Here is a 23,438-nt window from a genome sequence, read left to right on the forward strand (position 1 = left end):
GTGGCTAATAGAGTATATATATGTCTTGTGTTTATTTACTGTTTTAGTCATTCCCAGCTGAATATCAGGTCCCACCAGCCTCTCACAGCATCTTCCCTATCTGAATCGCTTCCACTGCTCTTTAGTCCTTCACTCTCACTTTCCTCATCCACGAATCTTTCATCCTCGCTCAAATTAATGGGGAAATCGTCGCTTTCTCTGCCCGAATCGCTCTCGCTGCTGGTGGCCATGATTGTAAACAATGTGCAGATGTGAGGAGCTCCACAGCCGGTGACGTCACGTGCATATCGTCTGCTACTTCCGGTACAGGCAAGGCTTTTTTATCAGCGACCAAAAGTTGCAAACTTTATCGTCGATGTTCTCTACTAAATCCTTTCAGCAAAAATATGGCAATATCGCGAAATGATCAAGTATGACACATAGAATGGACCTGCTATCCCCGTTTAAATAAGAAAATCGCATTTCAGTAGGCCTTTAAGAGGAAGACATTTCACCTGGTTTTTGCACCAAAGATTTTTCAAACAGTTCGCAGGAGAGAAAAATACATTGCACATCAACACATCAAACCTTATCGGCCATCTATAAGGTGTCATATTTTTTACATTTAAAACCCTTACTTGTGGTTACATAACATGTAATTTTGATTATTTGGTCAACATTTTGCATAGATTATGTAGACCATCTTGAAGCTGCATTCTGACCATTTCTTGAGGATTAGCCATTTTGTGGGCAGCCTTATTTACGTGGCTGCACTTCGACTGAGTCTTCTCCCCATTATCCATGTTGTACTTTTTAGCGCTTCCATAACAAGTCTACTGAGGAATATGCATTCGAACTATGCGCTACTTTGTATTAGAAATGGCAACAGCGGAGGATGCATCTGCATGTACGAGCCAGTCTGCCTCACAACAAGAGGATGGAGAAAAAGAAGGAACTTATTGACTACTACAGCGTCAGACTACAATCGCGCAAAGCACTTCAGGTAAATTTCTACCATATTGGAAATATCTGCTAATGTCACAATTTGGAAAAAAATCACTAATATAGGACAAATTCCAAATGGCTAATTTGGAGGAAGTATGAAGGAAGGCAAGATTGTTTTATAAACATCTCCGCCATGCCTCCATGGTTTGATTTCAAATTTTCGGGACTTATGCAGATCTAAAATACACAAAAACAGGTACCAATAGGTAAGAAAAGTTACTTTTACATAATTGGTCCCCTTTCAATGCTAGCATCGCTACAACGATGTTTTAAAAGCCTACAAAGACGCCTGCTGCTAAAGAAACTGCCCCAAAACCAGCCGCAAAGAAAGGTGTGCACAAAATTACTAGTTATGAATGAGGTAATTGACTATCGGTACCGTTCTTGAGCAGCAGAAAGTTATTTGCATCGGTATCGGCTTATAAAAAATTAATCGTGCATCCCTAAATTTTATATTCAACAATTTTTTTCTTGTTACTTTACACCTCTTTTCTCCCACTTTTGTGTTTTTTTACATTTTAGAATGATACAGCAGGCCGTATAAGGCCCCCGGGGCACACTTTGGACAACCCTGCTGTATTGTATCTACTATAAAATGTCTCATTTATTTAATGATGAGCAACAACACAGGAGTGATTTGTCCATCCTCTGAGAGATGAAGCTCCCTACTGTATTACTTGTTTTTCTCTCTACGATGCGCACATTCAAGAGATTAGTTTAATTACATCAGTTTAATGAAAAAAATAGGAATAAGTAGCTTTGTTTTCAAATACAACAGTTGCCAGGAGGCAGAGCGAACTCCACCTGCATGGACAGTATCACATACACAACGCGTCACTTTTATTAAGCTGCCCTGTATTTACCAAAGGCCGCGGCAAGGGTGACTGCGCAGGTAGAGCGCATTGCAGAAAAGTTAACGGATAACACGTGAACCGCTCTCAAAGTGAAATGCCTAGCAGGCTCTCAGAGTAAAGGTGTGGTTTTCTCACCCGGAGAAGTCAGTGGACAGTATTCCGTAGTTAAATATGAAGACTCTTCCCACTTGGCACGCGGTCAGGTATCCCAATGCCGTCACCATGGAATACCTTGGAAGGAAAGGGAAGAAAAGTTTCGAGTAACATCAGCTGAGAATAATTTGTCTATTTACTGTGACATTGAGGTCAACCTGAGCAAGACAAACGAGAACATACTCTCACAAGAATTGACTTTAAAATGGGATGAAAAGATGAGTACCAAACACTGTACAAACACGGCCATCCATCATGCTGCAAGGAAAAACATGTTTGAGGTCAACAAGCATCTTGTGGGTTATGTTCAACCTTTTAACTTCAAGTGTATTACGCCATCATTTCGAACCAATTCATGCTTTTATTTTTCTATTGGTGGATTTTGTTTTTCATTAATTGTCCTTAATCATACAAAACATTTTAAAGTAGTACCTCGGTTTTCGTACTCACCACTTTTCGTAAGATTCGGTTTTAGACAAAGACAAAAATCAAATCTTTGCCTCTGTTTTTGTATACAATCTCGGTTATGTTAGGGTTGTGCATCATTTAAATTTTGACGATTCCAGTTCCTATTCGAGTTCCGATATCAGTTACTCATTTTGATTCCGGTTTCCAATGATTCTCAATTCCGATTCTTTTAAAAGGCGGTGTAAAAAATTTACTATGAATTTCTCACTGGGCTATTTTTACCAGTGTATTTGTATTTTCAGTCCTTTGAACTTGAAAATATATGTTATGGAGTTTATTTCAACAGAAGTACACTTTCACAGAAATTTTACTTTATTTCAAAAAATCTCATAATTAAACATTTACACGTATCCTGTTGTTTATGTGTTAGTGATAGGCTTGTTCCGATCAGGGTTTTATGCATTCTTATACTGATCATCCATAAGTGACATCGGCCGATACTGATCACATGTATTAACTATACAATTGTTTATAACTAAACAACAATAACTAAATCAAACCAAAAAGTACTATCGCTCATTGAAATCTTTCTTTTTTTTACCCTAAAAGGCCTTATTCCCGGAGTTTGAAAACATTGGCAAAAACAACAACAAAAAAAGGTTTTGAGGAAAAAATATATAAATCTAATAACTCTTGTTATCCATCATATCCTGATAATATACTTGGTATCAGCACTAGCAGTCACTGACAGAAGACGGATCGATCCATATATCGGTAAACAGCAACAGAAGAGCCCAACAGTTGTTATATGAGTATATTGTGGTACATAATAATAATAATGGATTAGATTTATATTGCGCTTTTTCTATTGTTAGATACTCAAAGCGCTCACAGAGAAGTGGGAACCCATCATTCATTCACACCTGGTGGTGGTAAGCTACATTTGTAGCCACAGCTGCCCTGGGGTAGACTGACGGAAGCGAGGCTGCCAGTTTGCGCCTACGGCCCCTCCGACCACCACCTACCATTCATTCATCATTCATTTCACCGGTGTGAGCGGCACCGGGGGCAAAGGGTGAAGTGTCCTGCCCAAGGACACAACGGCAGCGATTTTTTGGATGGTAAGAGGCGGGGAGCGAACCTACAACCCTCAGGTTTCTGGCACGGTTGCTCTACCCACTACGCCACGCCGTCCCAACATGTACATGTACATGTACCACTAGTGGAATGCGGGCTTTATCTAGTGGTACACCAAAGTAGGGTTGTACGGTATATCGGTACTAATAAAGTACAGGGGTACTAATGAATTAAAAACGGTACTATACTGCTTCTGAAAAATTCTGATAGTTTTTTTTTCCAGAAATGACGGTGCGCTGCTGTAATGTCGCGACATTGCTGGTAAAACAAGCATGGGAGCATGTTAGGAAACACACACTTACAAGCGGAAACAGAATGGAGACAGAAAAGGGAGAATATGGATGCATTTTAGCTTGAAACTAATGAAAAAGTTGAAGCTATAAACACTGAAGCGCCGCTCTACAAGACGTTCTTCAAAACATAAATAGCTAGCTAGCGGCTAACGTTCATCCGCAGTTGACATTGTTTTAGCTACTTCTAAATCACTAATACTCGCCTCCATGGCGACAAACAAAGTAAGTTTCTTACAAGTACAAATAAAAGAAATATAAGCAGCAGAATAAATAAAAAGATAAAATTAATTTTAAAAAAATCTAAAATTGTAAAACCCTCCACAATATTCAGTTACCGTTCAAACTGTGTGTAATGTTACACTGGCCAAAAATAGTGAATATACTTGTTAAATAAAATCTCTGCCTCTGTATTTCAATGTTGGTCATTATGATGGTATTTGGAGAGCCAAGTGTTTTCTGAGGTGGTATTTGGTGAAAAAAGTTGAGAAGCACTGATCTACTCTCTTTTTAAGCTACTTATTTATTTTGTTAATATTAGCTGCTTACTTTCTGCTGTAACACAGTTCCATAAAGACTATTTTAAATGTTTGATAAGCACTTCTTCCTTGTGTTGTTTCAAGCATGTTCAGCGGCTGGCTTAGTGATTAGTTTGCTTACTCCTGCTTGCTCTTCCTCTGTTTGTAACATGTTTAGCCTTATCCTCCAATTTTTTTTTCTGCAATAGAGGATTACTGACTTAGAGGTGCGGTGCCACACGGTGTATATAGATACACAGTTAGCTCCTTCGCCGCTTCTGTGGCAGCTAAATCTTCTTGTCGACGGACTGAGCATCGAAAATAAGAATCGATGGTTCAAAATTTGGACAGGAGAATACAGTAAACGGTAAGACCTGGTTCCCATCTTAATTACTCTTTGTAAGTAACCCCCTATGATACACTCTTGTGTCCTTTCTTGTCATGATCACTGTTTAAACACCAACTGTTTACTTTTCTGCAAGCTAATATAACATCTAAAGTGGAAGAATTTATGATGTTGCTTAGTTCTGCTTTCTCTACACACTGAAATGTGACACAGACGTTGATACATTGTACATTTGTGCATACAAATGAGATTAGCCTTGACAAAATGGAAGAATTGAAAATGACTATGATGTACTGAGCGAACTGCGGCTGTAATGGCTGTGTTTGTGTTGTGTTTTCTTTCTAAACATTGTACACTGATGCTGCATCTCGTTGCAGCTAACTATGATGTAAGAAAGGGCTACACAAAAAACAATCTGGTCAAGGTGAAATGAACAAATACTAATGCAGTGACTCATAAAACCTCAATATGACAAGTTTATTCAAAATGTCAAATGTTGGCTTTCTACAAAAAAGTCACATTCTACAAAAGTACTCATTTAGAGTAAACAGTGAATTAATCTTGGATTATCAGTGCACATTAGGCCTGGGCAAAGACATGTTTAAACTGGGAAACAGTTTACACACCTCTACGTGTGTTACTGAACAATACAGAACAATCTCAACAATCTGTGCCTGCAGGTAACCTTCCTCGTCTATGCGCACTCCTCCTTTCAGAAAATTGTCATAACAAACTAGAGCTGGCTTGTTTGGTCTTATTCAGTAAATGTTAATAAGTGTGTACACTACTACTCCTATTATCTTTGAACACCTAAAAATTAGGTATATTGATACATGAAGGTAAAGTTGTAAAAATTCCTTTATCGTCCTAAATACTTGTAGACCCAGGTTCATGTCAACACACAAACGTACCTCAGACTGGTCTGTCAAGCTCCCTTTGACCTGACATGTTTTACTTGGTGTGTATGCTTTTAAACAAGAGCAACAATGCATCACATTGGAATGTGCGTAACAAAAAACAAACTGCACATTTCATGAACGAATACCCCAGAAAGATGACCAATGGGTGAGCTTGACAGACAAGTTTTACTTGAATACCTGAGAAGAATGTCGTCATTGTCATGTTTTCTGCTTTTGCATCATCAGTCTATGTCAGCTTGTTGCTAGGCAGATAGGCCAGTTTGGTCGAGAGACCTTGCTCGTTTAAAACAAAAGAACTCTATCTACCTAAAAGCATGATTGCCTGACTTGAGAATTTCAGCTGCACATTGCTGTAACTCTTGATACCTTCCACTTTAAAACATATAGGGTATATTTTTGGATACAACAATCTAAAACTGCTCAGTCCTGACAGTTCGTTCTAATATTTGTCAGCTTTATTTAGCTTGCTATAATGCAACAAGCTGCAACATACTTTGATGTGTTGAGTCTTTTTTGCAGCACTTGAGCTTTATTACATAATATTTGTAAGGCCAGACATTTTTGATTGAGCTTTTTTTTATCCAAAAGCTCACCAATGCATCTAATGAATGAACTGGTCAATGAGTACACGCAATTTAAATGGAATGCACAAACAAAAATGTTTACCTGTGTACATTGCTGAGGTCAGCCTGGCTAACGATCAAGTAGTTTGCCAGCACTACTGCCAGGATGTGAGTGGAATACCTATAGAAGAGGGAAGAAGGATACAATGGACCAACAGTGCGAGTCAAGCTGCTTCCTTAATTACAGGGAAGTGAGATCATATGAAATAGCGCACATCTTACTCGTCTCTCTACCCTTTTAAACCTCATACAGTGGAACTTCGATTTATGAACCCCTCATTATAAGAACTTTTCGTTTTACAAACCACAGACTAGGGCTGCATGATTTTGAGAAAAAACTAATAGTGTTTTTTCTCGACAAAATTGCGACGATGATTCGATTTGCGAGTTTTACATTGTATACATAAAAATGCATAAAACTGCAAATAACGAGTGAAGGAAGACGTGTTACTTTTAGACTGTCAATCAACATATTCTTGTTTCAAGGTGCCAGACAGAACAGTATGCAATCATTTTCATTAAAACATATTTGTCTTTACGCAGACAGACTCTTAGCTTTTGTCTACTACATGCTCTTAAACTGAAGAAATAACCGATAAAAACTATACAGTGATTATAATGTAATATAATCATAATGTATAATAATATTGCGAGTAACAATTTACAAGGATATAAACTTGTATTTCTCATTACTGTAGAATTGTTCACCATTGTACTGTTATTGAAAGGTAAATACCTTTTTTTAATCCTTACTAAACAAACAAATAAATAAATTGTACTCTCATCTCTGTATGCAAAAATGTAACTTAAATAAATATTGAACTAAAACAATATCGGGTTGTCCTTTTTTTGTTGCCATCACATGATCACAGCATCCTCGCTCGTTTGTCCGTAGGGAGGCAATGTCTGTGAATCCGGTGTGTAAGCGAGCGGTCTGTTCTCCGCCCAGCAAGACTAAGGTGCTGAAAGTGATGCAGCAAGTAGACCTCTTACTCCCTGTTTGAAGCGGGAGACTAAGGAAACAAACACACACGGACATAGCAGTTTACCTATGCCGGCCAAGTATTTCAACTTAATTTTCAATTATTGATCGATTGATTGACTTATTGACTATCGGCTCAGGCCTAGTCACCATCCAACCTTTTTCCAAGGTGCAAGTAATGCTTGTTGTTAACTAAATACCTTCACTGTAGCACACACAAACTTGCTGTTTCTTTTAACACTTTTGATTGGCCAGGAGGCAAATGACATGAGGCTCAACAATTCTGAATGGCAAACATGTCTGTCACTCATATGCCGGGGACGCCAGAGAAAAAACTGCTTCAGTCGGTTATTTATCGCACTAATTAAAACCTGGATGTCGATTCGATGTCAATTATTCATGCAGCCCTACCACAGACCGAATAAAAATATGTTTTATTGAACAAACATTTGTCTCAGTGTGCGAACATGCCATTGTGTGCCTGCAGCGCAGGCATTTTGTAACCTAACTCTCGCCAGATCCTTGTAGTTCGCTGAGCTCCACACAAGGATCTGGGCTCGAAGGCAATACAAACTCCTTCAAGATAACAAAAAATAATGACCCAATCAGGATCGCCGGACGGGATATCATAGATGTGACGTAGCGCCGAAGCGACTGTTTGATTCAAACAACAATGGCGGTATGCAGCGAGGAGTCGTGTGCTGACATATTTTCTTTATAAAAACAACAGTTTGTTTCAGTAAAAGTTCTCTAACTTTTCGCTCTGTCGTTATCCAATATGTCGGCTGTTCTATTTTGGATTTCCCAGCGCTGCTCTCATCAGCGTCACCGGTTGTTTTCGATGTGAAGTAGCACATCATTCAAGATAACGGACAAGTGGTTTATCCAATTACATACAGTGATTTTTTTACAAGGCCCGCCTTCTGAAATACATCTCCTATTGAGAAGTCCCAGATCCTTGTGTGGAGCTCAGCGAACTACAAGGATCTGGCGAGAGTCAGGTTAGGCATTTTGTGCCTGGCAGCACATCCATTGTGGGTGGGCTGATCGCGCTCTGCGCTTATTCAGTCAGTACATTAGTGCTGTTGTTAGCTACTGTGGTAATCACTACTTTGTGTGCTTTAAGGTGTTGTTTTAGCCTTTTTACAGCATTTTTCAAGTTTTGCTATCTCAATTTGAGAATAACAAGAGCAATGTACAAGCGATGTGTGGTTTGAAACATTCAGAAAGTATCTGCAGCGTTGTTGACACGGCCTTCCTCTTCCCCCTTTCTTCAGCTGTACAGCAAGAAGATCAATCAACAAGGTAAAGTGGATTTTATTTTGTATAATCACCGCAACCTGGTTCTTACAGTTACGGAGTTTTGTGATTTCAAATTGTGAGTGCACCACATGGCTAGTGACAGTGTGTGTGTGTATAGGCAGGCGGCTGCAAATTAAGACAATTCAGCTAATTGTTGTTGTTTTGAATTGTTTATTAAATAAAACATATCGATTTTACAATTAATCGCAATTCTTATTTGTGACGATTTTTAATTGATTAAAAAAACTATAATCGATTCAAAAAAATTTTTTTGTAATTCTATTATTTTTTCTATCTGTTCTTTCCAGCCACTAAGGAAAATCATATTTTGATGGAGATGCCCACATCTGCTGGACAGATTTACTTAAGAAAAATAGGAATACTTGTCTTGCCTTATTTGTATCTGACTTTATTAAATGTTTGAGTATATAATTTAAAAAAAACAAAAAAAAACAGTTTTCTTTTAAGTAATATATAAATGTGCTAGAGCTGTTAATCTATTTTATAGAGGAATATAGTTAATCATAGAGCTGGCACCCAATCCTATTGAATCGAATCGTTACCACCAAGAATCGAATCGAATTGTGTGGTACCCAAAGATTCATAACCTTATTCATTATACATTACTGTATATCGCTTTATATTGTGTCCAAAGTGAACAACCTTTTATTAAAAGATGGATTTTTGTCAAAGCTTGAACCTATTATTCTTATTTAGTTTGTTTCTTATGAAGAAATGTGCTTCAATAAACTTTTCAAGAACCAATTATGATTTCAAAAAACAATTAAGCTTATAAATTGGGGTTCCACTGTACTTATTTATTGCTTTACTCTGTGAACTTAAAGGTCATACTGTACCATCCAAAGCAGAATATGAGGAAGATGATGCCAAGTAGAGTGGCCACAGTGTGCCTCACTAGGGGATTGCTATGATGAGGACTGAGGTAAAGACGAAACCAAAAGGCAGCAGACAGAGCAAACAGCTGACATGCCAAAAAGTTCACCTGTGAGAAACAGGCACATTTTTAATGGAGGGTTATTGGAGTTAAGTGTCAAAATATTGCTAAAAAAACATACTGATTCTCAAATGGTGCATTGTGACAATATGTTTTTATTGTAGTTTCACATCTATTGGGAAAAGTAGAGGATAATCCTCTACTTAAACCCATCAACCCAGCTAATAAAAACCGTTTTATTCACATTAATCCATCATATAATTATACAAATTGTAAGTTCCTTCGATCAGAACAAGATGTATCAATTAGGAACTGTAATACGACCTTATTCAACCTGGAGTGTCTCTTTAAGGAGCTTATTAGACAGTATGTTTGTTTTTAACATAGGCGTAGTACGACTGGGTGGGGGTTAGTGATTAATCATCCCATAATTTATGTGAGAGTTAGACAGGGATCACCTGCCCCAAACTGAGGTGCAAAACGAGCCTTTTCTAGAAATGACGATCAACAGGAACGCTAGGTCAAGCGGTGTACTCCCCCATTGATGATAAGCGACCTGGCGTGTGTTAAACCTTGTTGGTGACATACTATTTTGATCATGGTCTTACCTGGTCAAGAGGAAATCCCAAGTACTCACTGACAGGCAGCAGCCATTGAAAACCTGTGGTTTTAAACACAACGTCCGCGCGCTGGCCCATCCTAAAATGCTCTTGTGACTCCTCGTCTTTTCTTTCCTTTTTAAGGAGACATTTACTATTTTCTGTGACTAAAACACATTGCTTCCCAAAAAGAAGGTCCTGTGACAAGTCAAACCAGTCCACGGTTTTGGGAAAGCGCAAGTAAAATCACTCTTAGTAACCTCCTCCCACTACGAGTTCGACGGTTGAATGAATGAAGGATGAGCACAGCCTCCGGAAATATCTTCCAAAATAAAACGCAAACCGGAAGTTTATTATTGTTTCTATTTCACAGCATTTACTGTCACAAGATGGATAAGAAAATACAAATAACTTGCTGGGATTTTTTTCGAGAAATTCAAAAAGTTGATGAATTTTAGTGGTTAAAAAAAGAGTAAAAAGTGTTCTTTTATACATACAAAATATATTATGGAGTATACATTTCTATAAGCAGTAGAAAATGGATGGATGGATAGATTTTTCAGTATATTGTAGTGCATGTTTAGAGAGTGCCTTTTAAGAATTACTGCTTTGTCGCTCCTCAATTGTCAGTTTCCAAAGGTATTTGATGAAGTGACATTATTATATTTATTCAAAAAACATAATTTTAACACTTTGATGACAATCCTTTGTAACCCATGGAACTCCCCAAATCTCTTTTGCCAGGCTTTCACTGTGTTAACTTCAACTACTGCTTGTCTGTAGGTCTTGCAGCCCCTACTTTTGTCTTCAGTTGGCGTGAGATCAGGCGTCCTAATATTCCTCTTATGGGCCGTCAAAAAGTTTACCACAGTTGTATTCATATAATTTTCATAGAATGACACAAAAATGTTGTTACAGCATCATCAATTGCACAGTAGCAAATTCTTTAAAGCAATCCCATGCCACAAAAACCCATTAAAGACATTCAAGTAATGAAGTGCGAAAACAAATAAGGTTCACAATAGTTTCCTTGGTCTTCTTGATGTTTAGGACTAAGTTATTGGAATTGCACCATGATGTCTGCTGTTATACTTCAGCCTTGTAGGCTGTCTCATCATCGCTGTTGATAAATGGTATCTGAGCAAATTTGACAATTAAGATCAATGAAAAATAGCAGAACAGTCATGTGTGAAAAGAATGTAGAGCAGTGGGCTGAGTACACACCCTTGGGGGCCCCTGGAGTGGAGTAAGTGCTACCAAAGGTTTGCGTGTATCAAAATACGTGCAAACTTGATAGCGCACGCAAAGCTGATCTAATAAGATCATACTTAAATGATTGCGTCTCTCAAATGAGCAACGTGTATGAGCAATATATACTGCATTAGTGTATTATACCGTATACTGATTATTAGGAATGCCCACAATACTGGTAGGATGAGAAGCAAATATAATCATTTAGCGCTCGCACTGTGATTTAACAAGCTTCAAACTGTTCTGCAGCCACTGTTTTGCTTCTATGTCTAGCACGTCTTGAATGTTCGTGCAAACTGGCAAAGTTACACACTACACGATGGATAGACGATCCTCCTTCTGTGTCCATATTAACATATTTGGATTACATAGATACATAGATAGTACTTTATTGATTCCTTCAGGAGAGTTCCCTCAGGAAAATAAAAAAATTGACAGCGTTACGGCGCGTGCGCAGTCAGCTTTTCATTCCACAGCACTTGCCGCTGAGCTTCTGCTGCTGCCACGCGCCTGCACGACTGTGCGCAATCACCGATCAACACACCTGCTGCTGATGAGACCACTCCCCATAAAAGCCAGCGTGTCTTGAGATCCAGTGCTGGAACGTAGTTCTCTGTTTACAGTAAGCTTAACGTCTCTGGCTCCTCTCCTTGTTTCGCTCGCTCTCAGTGTCCTTCCGCCCTTGTGCTCATTTGTCTCTTGTCGTCTTCCTTGTCCCGCAGTATTCATTTCGTCTCCCTGGACTCGAGCTGTGCGCCTCATTTCCTTGGACTTAGCCTCTGGATCTTTACTGATTCCCTGGACAACGACCTCTGCTTTTGGGCACGGACCTCTTGACGCCTCTCTCCAGCCTCATGGACCTCCTGCTTGAATTACGGATTCTTCTACCAGCCTCGCCCTACTGGACTTGTCGCCTTCTCACTCAACGTGCACTTACAACAACCCCTGGTAATATTCATTGTAATAATTCACATAGTCCTGCAAACATACATAGTAGCATACACACTCCATCCCATCATCAAGCTCAAAATAAACCTGTTGAGCTTTACCTCTGTCGCGGTGTCGTCTCCTTCCCCTGTAGAACGTAACAGCCATGTCGGACGCAGACGGCACAAGTAGACCCAAGTCCGCGTCCTTTTCCCGACCGCCCACGGCTCCCGACATCTCGACCATGCACGCTGTTCTCCGGGAACACCAATCTCGTTTTTCGAACCTGGAGAACAAGCTCGAGGTTGCCTTCGTTAGCCTGCTGACTAGACTGGACAACCTTAGTCCAAGCCTTGCTCCTCCTCCTGTGCCGAGTTCCAGTGCTCCGTCATCCGCCACCTCCTGGAGCCCCTCCTACACCCAGGAACCCAGGATAGCCAGCCCCAGACCCTTTGAGGGGGATTTTGAACTTTGTCTGGGTTTTTTGGTTCAATGTGAACTAATTTTTAAACACCAACCATCTCGCTATGCTGTTGACAGACCTAAGGTAGCATTTGTGCTTTCGCTGCTCTCTGGGCAGGCTCTCATGTGGGCCACCACAGCAGTAGACAAAACTTTGGGGCTGGGCACCGACTATGCTGCTTTTCGAGCGGAGTTCCAAGCTGTGTTCAATCACTCTGTGGACGGGGGTGACGCTGCTTCACGACTGCACTCCATCCATCATTGGCTCCCGCTCGGTTTTGGCCTACACCCTCGAGTTCCGCACTCTGACGGCCGACAGCGAGTGGGGAGACAAGGCGCTCCAGAGTGCATGCAGGAGAGGACTGAGCGACGAAATTAAGGACGGCTTGCTGAGGGACCGACCTACCTCGTGTCGAGCCCTCATTGACCTGGCTCTCTTGTTTCACCAAAGACTCATTGAACGAGCAGCAGAGAGAGCAGAGGCTTCGGCTAGCTTCCCAGCTAGCTCACCTCCGACACCCAAGCTTCGGCCTGCCGACCACGCTGCTGTGTTTCGGCCTACACCTCCGTCCGTGCCGGCAGTAACGGTGGAACCCATGCAGCTGGGCAGGTCACGCCTGGCGGCAGCAGACAAGTCAGGCAGATTCTGGCAGCATCTCTGCCTCTACTGCGGAATAGCTGGACATCCAATCCGGAGCTGCCCGACGAGGCCAAAAGACCAGGCTCACCAGCAAGGGGGATCCTGGTGACCCACAGTACTGTTCCCCAAACCATGAGAGACCCGGGCATTCTCTTTCCGGCATCCCTGTCCTGGAGCTCTAAGACTCTGACCGTTGGGGCCTACCTGGATTCCGGAGCAGACGAAAGCTTTATTGACCACGAGTTTGCCCGCCAAGCAGGAATAACCCTCATCCCACTGGAGACTTTCCTGCCTGCACAAGCCCTGGACGGACATCCCCTTGGGCCCATCAAGCACCGCACCAAACCCCTATCTCTGACCCTCTCGGGTAACCACATCGAGACCATCAGCCTCTGGGTGCTCGACGCTCCCGTCGTTCCTCTTGTTCTCGGGCGATCATGGTTACGACACATATCCTGGTCCACGGGCAAGGTCCTTGCCTGGAACACCGCCTGCCACGCTAACTGCCTAAGGTCGGCAGTTCCCCCGGCCTACAAGGCAAAACCCACCTCACCTCCCACTGATCTCTCCTGTGTTCCCGCTGCTTATCACAACCTTGCAGCAGTGTTTGACAAGGAACGTGCGCTTTCTCTTCCCCCCCATAGACCTTATGACTGCACCATCGACCTCATTCCCAACTATGTCCTTCCCTCCAGCAGACTTTACAATCTGTCCCTACCGGAGAAACAGGCCATGAAGGACTACATCACAGAATCCCTCGCCTCAGGTATCATCACCCCCTCCAAGTCCCCGATGGCAGCAGGCTTTTTCTTTGTGGGGAAGAAGGACGGTTCTGTTGAGCTTTACATCTGTCGCTGTGTCGTCTCCCTACCCCCTCAAACCGGTTCTCCCGATTGTTCGATAAGAAAAGAACCGATTCCAGGGATTCAAATCCCTTTTTGAGAACCGGTTCCCGTTATCAAAGCCATTATACCGTATTTTCGCGACCATAGGGCGCACCATATTAAAATGCGCCGTGTCAGTTACAGGTGCTATTTCTGTATTTAACGCATAAATAAGGCGCAGCGTATTTTTGGGCGCAGGCATGGTTAAACATACGCTAGCTTAAAACATACGCTAGCATGCATGGACGCTGTTTTAAAAATGCAGCAGGAGCAAAGCTGAGTTCGGTTGTACTTTATTTAAGGATTTTTCAATGTACTCACATTATTTTTTGATCAATCCTCATCCACAAATCCATCAAAGTCCTCATTTTCTGTGTCCAAAATTAACAGCTGGGCGAGTTCTCCATCAAACACGCAAGATTCCCTCTCCTCATTTTCAAAGTCAGTCTCGTTGTCCATTAGCATAGCAAGCTAGCACAACAGTAAAAGCCGACTTCTCTTGCCTCGTTGTGCGTATCGATTCGCTACTGTGCTGGTCCCCTCTTCTCCAGTGTGCTTCACCGGGATGTCGAAAGTGAGCGTCCATGTTTGTGATGTGTTTGTCAGCATTTTTTTTATTTACAACGCACAAAGCAGCACTATATGCTCACTGGGGGCGTGCCTTTAGCGTCCTCTCTCACCGAAACCTTCACCCTATAACGGCCGCATGCTGTCCTCAGTCACGTCCGCTTTTCCTCCATATAAACAGCGTACCGGCCCAGTCATATAACATCTATGGCTTTTGGAACTCATTGCACACACAACAACCTATCTGGATTCGATAAGAGATTCGATAAGGAATCGGTTCGATAAGTGGATTCGATAATGGGCTCGAACTCGATAATTTCCTAACGAACATCATCCCTAATTATAACTGTATAGCTGCTGGATGACTCAAGGGGCTGATTATAACCAATTAATGCGTTTTGATGTGTGTTTGCTTGTTTTTTTAATAGTGTTTTTTCATATACAATGGTGGAACGGGGGTTTGTGCATGTGCCTCACAATACAAAGGTCCTAGGTTCAATCCTCGGGCTCGGGGTCTTTCTGTGTGGAGTTTGCATGTTCTCCCCGTGACTGCGTGGGTTCCCTCCGGGTACTCCGGCTTCCTCCCACCTCCAAAGACATGCACCTGGGGATAGGTTGATTGGCAACACTAAATTGTCAGTAGTGTGTGAATGTGAGTGTGAATGTTGTCTGTCTATCTGTGTTGGCCTTGTGATGAGGTGGCGACTTGACCAGGGTGTACAATACATAATTAATAATAATAAAAATATGGAAAGTATGTGAATGTGGAATGTCTCCGTGTGCACAGCCGGTTGAACACGCAAAATATTCGTCCTTTTCAGTGTTCACCACATTTCCACTTGTTAATTGTGCATGCAGTCTTAGTAGATCACCTGAAGCACTCCTACGAATAGTACTTGCAATTTTCGACTTTGCGCACACTATTTAGTAGAGGCACCTCACGATTTGGTCCAATTCCCATTCTTTATTCAACACAATTCTTTTAACTATATTACTTGGTATATCAATTATGATAAAAGCTTTTCAAAACAGGAAACAGGTTACAAAAGCTTTCCTTGGCTGCTGACGTAGGACTCATAAACACAGTGTTGGCCTAGTGATGTCTTTTTAAAAATTTATTTTTAAAATGTTATTGAAAAAAATCGCAGAATGTTGTAAATTGAATAAAAGAAAATAGAGCAACCCAAACTCCAACCCATTATCAGCTTTACAATACTAAGACATAAATGTACAAAGCAAATTGAGAATACATAAATATACAATACTTATTAAATAAAATACTGGAAAAAGGGAAAACCAAAAATGTATAAAAGCAAAAGTATCAATGATACTCAAAGCTGCGAGCAGCATTAAGAGGGCTCTCGCCTCCCTCCCTCCCACGTTCATGTTTTTAAGAACAGGCTTAAGACCCACCTTTTTGATTTTGCTTTTACCTGATATTAATTATTTTATTGAAGTCATTTGTATTTTATTTTTTATCCTATTAGTTAGGCCCTGCGATGAGGTGGCGACTTGTCCAGGGTGTACCCCGCCTTCCGCCCGATTGTAGCTGAGATAGGCTCCAGCGCCCCCCACGACCCCGAAGGGAATAAGCGGTAGAAAATGGATGGATGGATGGATCCTATTAGTTATGCACAATTTTATTTAGTTATATTTATTTATTTACTGTATATATATTTAATTTTTTATTTTCTTATTTTTTTCTATTAATCTTCATATGTCTTACATGTATTTTATTCTTTATCTCTACACATGGTTCTTACTATTTTACAAGTTTTATTATTTTTATTTTCCAACGTTCCTACCACCATGAATTGATTTACGTGGACCCCGACTTAAACAAGTTAAAAAAACGTATTCGGGTTTTACCATTTAGTGGTCAATTGTACGGAATATGTACTGTACTGTGCAATCTACTACTAAAAGTTTCAATCAATCAATCAATCCTCAGATGAGCCATCTGCCTCAGGGGTTATCGGCCGTGCTTGAGGGGAAGCTTTTGTGTCAGTGTCCTGGTGGCCATGGTCTGATGACCTCCTGGTGCAGATGGCTCCTGTGATAGTGTTTACTCACATGTCTCCTCTGTACTCAGCCATGTAATCATTTGTCCATATAGTTGCATATGTGTGTATGTTGTGTGTGTTTGTGTTTGGTATCTGTGTCCGTGCGTACATATGTGATAATGGGGGATATGGGTCACCGGGGTATTGTTTTTAACTTTGTAAAGCACTTTGCGTTGCATTTCTTTTATGTATGAAAAGCGCTTTATAAATAAAGCTTGATTTGATTTGACATGAAATCACGTCCCACCCAATGCCCTGACCCGGCATCAAAAATATCAGGAGGATCGGAAATTGTGGGTGGAAGACATGACCGTTATAATTTCCCACCACAGGCGGGCGATATTGGTGTCGATATCAACGTGTAGTCATGATCACACCGCAACCTTAAAGCCTCATCATCATCATCAGTTTGGAAGGAGATCTGTTCATTTTAAAGTCAAGTAATGACAGTTTGATGGTTGATGAAAAGGAATACTTATTTCCTATCTCTCTAGTCTGTGTAATTTTAAACGTGGCTCATTTGGTCAAAGTCCCGAGGTGTAATTGGTTAAAATACGATCCCTGTTTTGGCCTAAAAATTAAACCAAGATGGTTGACTTCCTGTTTGTTTTAAAATATGAGTTCTTGAGACTTTTAGACTTAGACTTAGACTTAGACTTCCTTTTTATTGTCATTCAAATTTGAACTTTACAGCGTGTGTCATGATAGGCATCTTCAGCGATTTTCATCAATCCAACATTATTTGTATAGCACATTTTATACATATAAAGTGTAGCACCAAGTGTTTTACATTTAAAAACATTTTTTTAAAATTAAATTATTTTAGGCTCAAACAGTCAGTCCTTCACCTCCAAACCTTTTTTTCCCCTCCACGACACACATACACACATAATAAAAGTCATGTTAAAACATATGTGGCTGAGCAGAGAGGAACGATGGGTGACTGGTGGCAGGAGCTAATTTTTTTCTAATTTGTAAGAAAGCGCTAAAGCAGTGGTCCCCAACCACCGAGCCACGGCCCGGTACCGGTCCGTGGATCGATTGGTACCGGGCCGCACAAGAATGAAAAATAAATAAATAAATAAATAAAAACATTATTTTTTTTAATTTTTTTTTATTAAATCAACATAAAAAACACAAGATACATTTACAATTAGTGCACCAACCCAAAAAACCTCCCTCCCCTCATTCACACTCATTCACACTCATTCGCACAAAAGGGTTGTTTATTTCTGTTATTAATATTTCTGGTTCCTACATTATATATCAATATAGATCAATACAGTCTGCAGGGATAGAGTCTGTAAGCACACATGACTGTATTTTTTTATGACACCCCCCCCCCCCCCCCCCCTCCCCTCCGTGGGACACATTTTAAAGCGTTGACCGGTCCGCAGTTACAAAGGTTGGGGACCACTGCGCTAGAGAGTATATTTTGCAATTTCTTGTTCGATAGCCCCAACAAGTTTTTGGCCAGACCAGATGCACTTTCAAAAATTGCTGCGTTTTCGTGCCTGTTCGGATTGTTACGGCACATGCTCACACTTTCATTCCCTCCGCTGCTGTAGCAGCAAGAAGCTCCGCTGAGCGCGGCCACATGCCTACACGGCTGCGGGCAATCTGCAATCAGCACACCTGGATCTGATGAGTCTCGACAGTATAAGGACCAACGCAGCAGACGATCCAGCACCGGAACGTAGTTCTCTGTTTACAGTAAGCTATCGCGTCTCTGGCTCCCCTCCTGTGTCTCCTCTCCATATTCTCTTGCTCCTTGTGCTTACTTGTCCCTGTCGTTTCCCTGTTCCCGCAGTATCCTCCGTCGCCTTGGAAGTGAGCTGTGCACCTCACTTTCCTGGTTCTCCCTCTAGACCCTGACTGCCTCCCTCGATCCTTGACTTCCCTCACTTTGGACCCGGACCTCAGGACGCCTCTCTCCAGCCCCCACGGACCTCCCGCTTGGATCATGGACCTCTTTCTGCCCAGCCCCTTTGGACTTGTTTGCCTCTCCAACCAACACACACTTACAATAAACTCCTGGTAATACTATCTTGTTAATTCCTGCACATAATATTGAATGTACACACATAGTAGCATACACACTCCACTCACTCATCAAAGCTCAATATACCCTGTTGAGCGATACTTCCTGTGTTGTGCCGTCTCCTTCCCCCTTGCCGTACATGACACGGACCTCTAAAACAAAATCAAAGTGGTAGAAAAATAATTCACGGAGCAATTATGATGGGCTCTCGCAGCCTTTGCTGCTCAGATGCTAATAATAATGTAAATAATAGGTGTTTAATTTTTCAAATCCAAAAATTTATTATTTAAAAAAATATATATACTTTTTATAATCTTTTCTCAAAAATTATGAATCAATTTAGAATCTAAAAAGATAAAAATCGCAGTTTGGATGTTAATCTTTTTTTTTTTTTTAGCATCCCTACCATTTAGCACTTGCTATTTGGCTTTTAGTGGATCAAAGTCCACAATCCAATTGCACAGTGTGATGTTCAGTCAAAGGTTCTATAGTTTGTAACAGAGTCTGTAGGGCTGGAATGTGTTTAAAGCCAAACTAAAATCAATGAAGAGCAGCCTTGGGTGTTGTTGGTTGTTGAAATATTCTGCCTGTATGCAAATTGATTTGGATAGAGGGATAGAGGTATGGCCTTTTTAAAGTGTTTAATTCCCACAATGCAGTATTTCTGTCTCTAATAATTGTTGTACAGTATATTACATCATGTGTCATCCAAAGATTTCTATTTGGCACACACACTTGTTTTAATTGTGTCACATTGTTCATAGTAGGTGTAGGGTCATATGCGCTATGTAGCGCTTTCCTATCAGCCAAAAAGTATTTGTGTGAATGTACCTTGTTGCAAACCCACTGTATTTACATTCATGAAGTCATCTTGATGGGAGTTCGACAATGTTGCTAGACTTACAAACCCCGTTTCCATATGAGTTGGGAAATTGTGTTAAATGTAAATATAAACGGAATACAATGATTTGCAAATCATTTTCAACCCATATTCAATTGAATATGCTACAAAGACAACATATTTTATGTTCAAACTGATAAACATTTTTTTTGTGCAAATAATCATTAACTTTAGAATTTGATGCCAGCAACACGTGACAAAGAAGTTGGGAAAGGTGGCAATAAATACTGATAAAGTTGAGGAATGCTCATCAAACACTTATTTGGAACATCCCACAGGTGAACAGGCAAATTGGGAACAGGTGGGTGCCATGATTGGGTATAAAAGTAGATTCCATGAAATGCTCAGTCATTCACAAACAAGGATGGGGCGAGGGTCACCACTTTGTCAACAAATGCGTGAGCAAATTGTTGAACAGTTTAAGAAAACCCTTTCTCAACCAGCTATTGCAAGGAATTTAGGGATTTCACCATCTACGGTCCGTAATATCATCAAAGGGTTCAGAGAATCTGGAGAAATCACTGCACGTAAACAGCTAAGCCCGTGACCTTCGATCCCTCAGGCTGTACTGCATCAACAAGCGACATCAGTGTGTAAAGGATATCATCACATGGGCTCAGGAACACTTCAGAAACCCACTGTCAGTAACTACAGTTGGTCGCTACATCTGTAGGTGCAAGTTAAAACTCTCCTATGCTTGGCGAAAACCGTTTATCAACAACACCCAGAAACGCTGCCGGCTTCGCTGGGCCTGAGCTCATCTAAGATGGACTGATACAAAGTGGAAAAGTGTTCTGTGGTCTGACGAGTCCACATTTCAAATTGTTTTTGGAAACTGTGGACGTCGTGTCCTCCGGACCAAAGAGGAAAAGAACCATCCGGATTGTTTTATGCGCAAAGTTGAAAAGCCAGCATCTGTGATGGTATGGGGGTGTATTTGTGCCCAAGACATGGGTAACTTACACATCTGTGAAGACGCCATTAATGCTGAAAGGTACATACAGGTTTTGGAGCAACGTATGTTGCCATCCAAGCAACGTTACCATGGACGCCCCTGCTTATTTCAGCAAGACAATGCCAAGCCACGTGTTACATCAACGTGGCTTCATAGTAAAAGAGTGCGGGAACTAAACTTTGAGTTGCCAAACGACAGCCTTGATACGGATGACCGAATTCCGTCAGTACTTATAATGTAAAATCAAGCTATGCCATATTTTGATAACTTTGTCGCCCATGTCTTCATGTCCAGTTGCAGACTATGAACGGGATCAAACACTTAGCGAGGAAATAATTACTCAAGCAGCACTCAGCGCAGACTCATTCAAACTGTTAAAAGTAATCTCATAATTTTCAATTCCAATAAAGCAATTATGCCTGATAGAAGATGCCCGGACGCTAGCTTGATGCTAATTAACATTGGCTTTGTCATATACATGCTACTGATTAGCATTAGCAATTTTACATGGCAATTTCAGCACTTCTAAATTTGGTAATGAAAACTACAACTGAGATGCACATTACAATCAAAAAGCAAGTGTGTAGTAAGCAGAGGTGGGACCAAGTCATTGCTTTGCAAGTCACAAGTAAGTCTCAAGTCTTTGCCCTCAAGTCTCGAGTCAAGTCCCGAGTCAAGACAGGCAAGTCCCGAGTCAAGTCCAAAGTCAAGACTAGAAAGTCTCAAGTCAAGTCCCAAGTCCTGCATTTTGAGTTTCGAGTCCTTTCAAGTCCTTTTAACCACAGACTAATATTTTTACACAGATTGTGTATGCTTTTAAAACGCTGTATTTATTTATTAAAACAAGTGCATTTGAAATTGCAGGGAAAAAAATAGTGCTGACATTGCAATTCATAATAGCACTATTATCCAGTCATTTTAATAGTTTAAACAATTTTAAACATTTAACTCATTCCTTTACAGAATAAACACATTTGCAAAAACAAACATTAACATACTATTGGTTGTATTTTATGAAAATAACATTACCACAAAGTTGAGAAGGAGCAAAGATCTTCAATATTTGTATGTGAGAATCACAAATAAATCTTCCAGGGGAGGATGACCCCCCTACAGGGGTTTGGTTTACAAACTTTCAGCCCCACCTAAAACAAAATTCACCAGCCGCCACTGATTATGATGCATTCTCATTTTAGGCAAAGTATAAGACAATACTTTCTTAACAGTATAATTGTAACCAGGAATAAGTCTTTAAGTAACAATATTCAAATACTAACATTGTTGGGTAAAACAGCATTTGGTTTTATTCTGAATCCAGTGAAACAGATTGGTGGTTTTAGCTGATATAAAGACTTTCAGGTGTTTATATATGTTTAAGTATTTGGCAGACGCTTTTATCCAAAGCGACATACATAAAAAATAGATATAAAACAATCACTGTAAACATTATCATTTAAGGGAAGAATGTAATACAAAATATCAATACAAAGTGTCAAGACAGAATAAACTCTCTGCTGCTGCAGCAACAGAGTTACAGTCTATAGGTCCCTAAAATATATAGATATCTAATGTATTCATACATTGTTTATGTAGGATATACGCATGTATATATAATCTAATCATATTGTTCCTTCAATTTAAAAATAGCTGACCGTTTTTTTCCCCCTTCTCTGGGATTATATTCCCAGTTTTGATCTCGGACGTCTGGTCACTTATAGCGTATAAGAATATTATACTACTGTTAAGCAAACTATGAATAATAAAAACGCCAAAACATGTGTCCGTTATCATAGCTACACGTATGACAAAAAAACGCGTGAAAATCAGTGGTATTCAGTGAGGTAAGATGAATTAAATTTGCTGACAGTTCATTGCTCCTGCCAAATGAATTGCACTGAGTGGAGCGGATCACCACTCCAAGATGGCGGCTCCGCGTCTCGTCTGCGCCAGTAGGCAGTAGCGCTCAATGCTGCGTACCCTTATAAGATGTCTATGGTTATAACGTTAGCAGTGAGTTTGCAGCCTCACTGATTTAACTACACAGCAAATAAAAGTCATGTTACTTAGCCAATAAACGTTATCTTACATTCAAAACTTACCCTTCTTTGTGCAACTTCAAATGTCGAACGAAGTTGGAAGTTGTTGCGTCTCCGTCTGTAATATTCGAACTACGTAATTTGCATACGGCAATTCGTTTTTTGTTGACCAAGTCGTAGTTTTTATACCCGAACGAAACCAACTTTGGCATAATTGTTTCTCACTGCCGCATTGTTTGACAACTCATGTTCGGTGGTTGTCCTGCAATTGGATTGGATGAATGCTGTGTGATGAAAACAACGTAGATTTATTTTGATTGGCTGTTGTACTGACAGCACACACGCTGACAAGCAGCACACACGCTTATAGACACAGACGTATAAAATGAAAGATACGGAGCGCTCCCAAATAACTTTTTAAGGTTTGGGTTTTGGGGAAAGTAGCAAGTCATGTCAAGTCAAAAGCCTCAAGTCCAAGTGAAGTCACAAGTCATTGATGTTAAAGTCTAAGTCGAGTTGCAAGTCTCTTTACATTTTGTCAAGTCGAGTCTAAAGTCATCAAATTCATGACTCGAGTCTGACTCGAGTCCAAGTCATGTGACTCGAGTCCACACCTCTGGTAGTAAGTACAATTCTTATA

At 40.6% G+C, this 23,438-nt stretch overlaps 1 protein-coding gene and 1 long non-coding RNA gene across 2 annotated transcripts in view; one reads left to right on the forward strand and one right to left on the reverse strand.

Annotated features, from left to right (window-relative positions):
• Positions 1-10,364, reverse strand: part of mboat1 (membrane bound O-acyltransferase domain containing 1) — a 30,351-nt gene extending 19,987 nt beyond the window's left edge. The window contains exons 1-4 of the mRNA XM_062063398.1: positions 10,081-10,364; positions 9,375-9,520; positions 6,277-6,354; positions 1,974-2,069 (exon numbers count right to left, since the gene is read on the reverse strand). Coding sequence (XP_061919382.1) covers positions 1,974-2,069; positions 6,277-6,354; positions 9,375-9,520; positions 10,081-10,170 — 410 coding nt within the window. The 5' untranslated portion in view covers positions 10,171-10,364. The remainder of the gene's footprint in view (positions 1-1,973; positions 2,070-6,276; positions 6,355-9,374; positions 9,521-10,080) is intronic.
• A 1,155-nt stretch (positions 10,365-11,519) lies between these two features.
• LOC133660172 (uncharacterized) lies at positions 11,520-19,937 on the forward strand. Its single transcript, XR_009827782.1, has 4 exons — positions 11,520-11,944; positions 12,045-12,270; positions 18,434-18,578; positions 18,676-19,937. It is a non-coding gene; the product is annotated as an uncharacterized LOC133660172 (long non-coding RNA).
• The last annotated feature ends 3,501 nt before the right edge of the window (positions 19,938-23,438 follow it).

The sequence above is a fragment of the Entelurus aequoreus genome, linkage group LG11 (assembly GCF_033978785.1).
Source record: "Entelurus aequoreus isolate RoL-2023_Sb linkage group LG11, RoL_Eaeq_v1.1, whole genome shotgun sequence".
Classification (NCBI taxonomy): Eukaryota; Metazoa; Chordata; class Actinopteri; order Syngnathiformes; family Syngnathidae; genus Entelurus; species Entelurus aequoreus.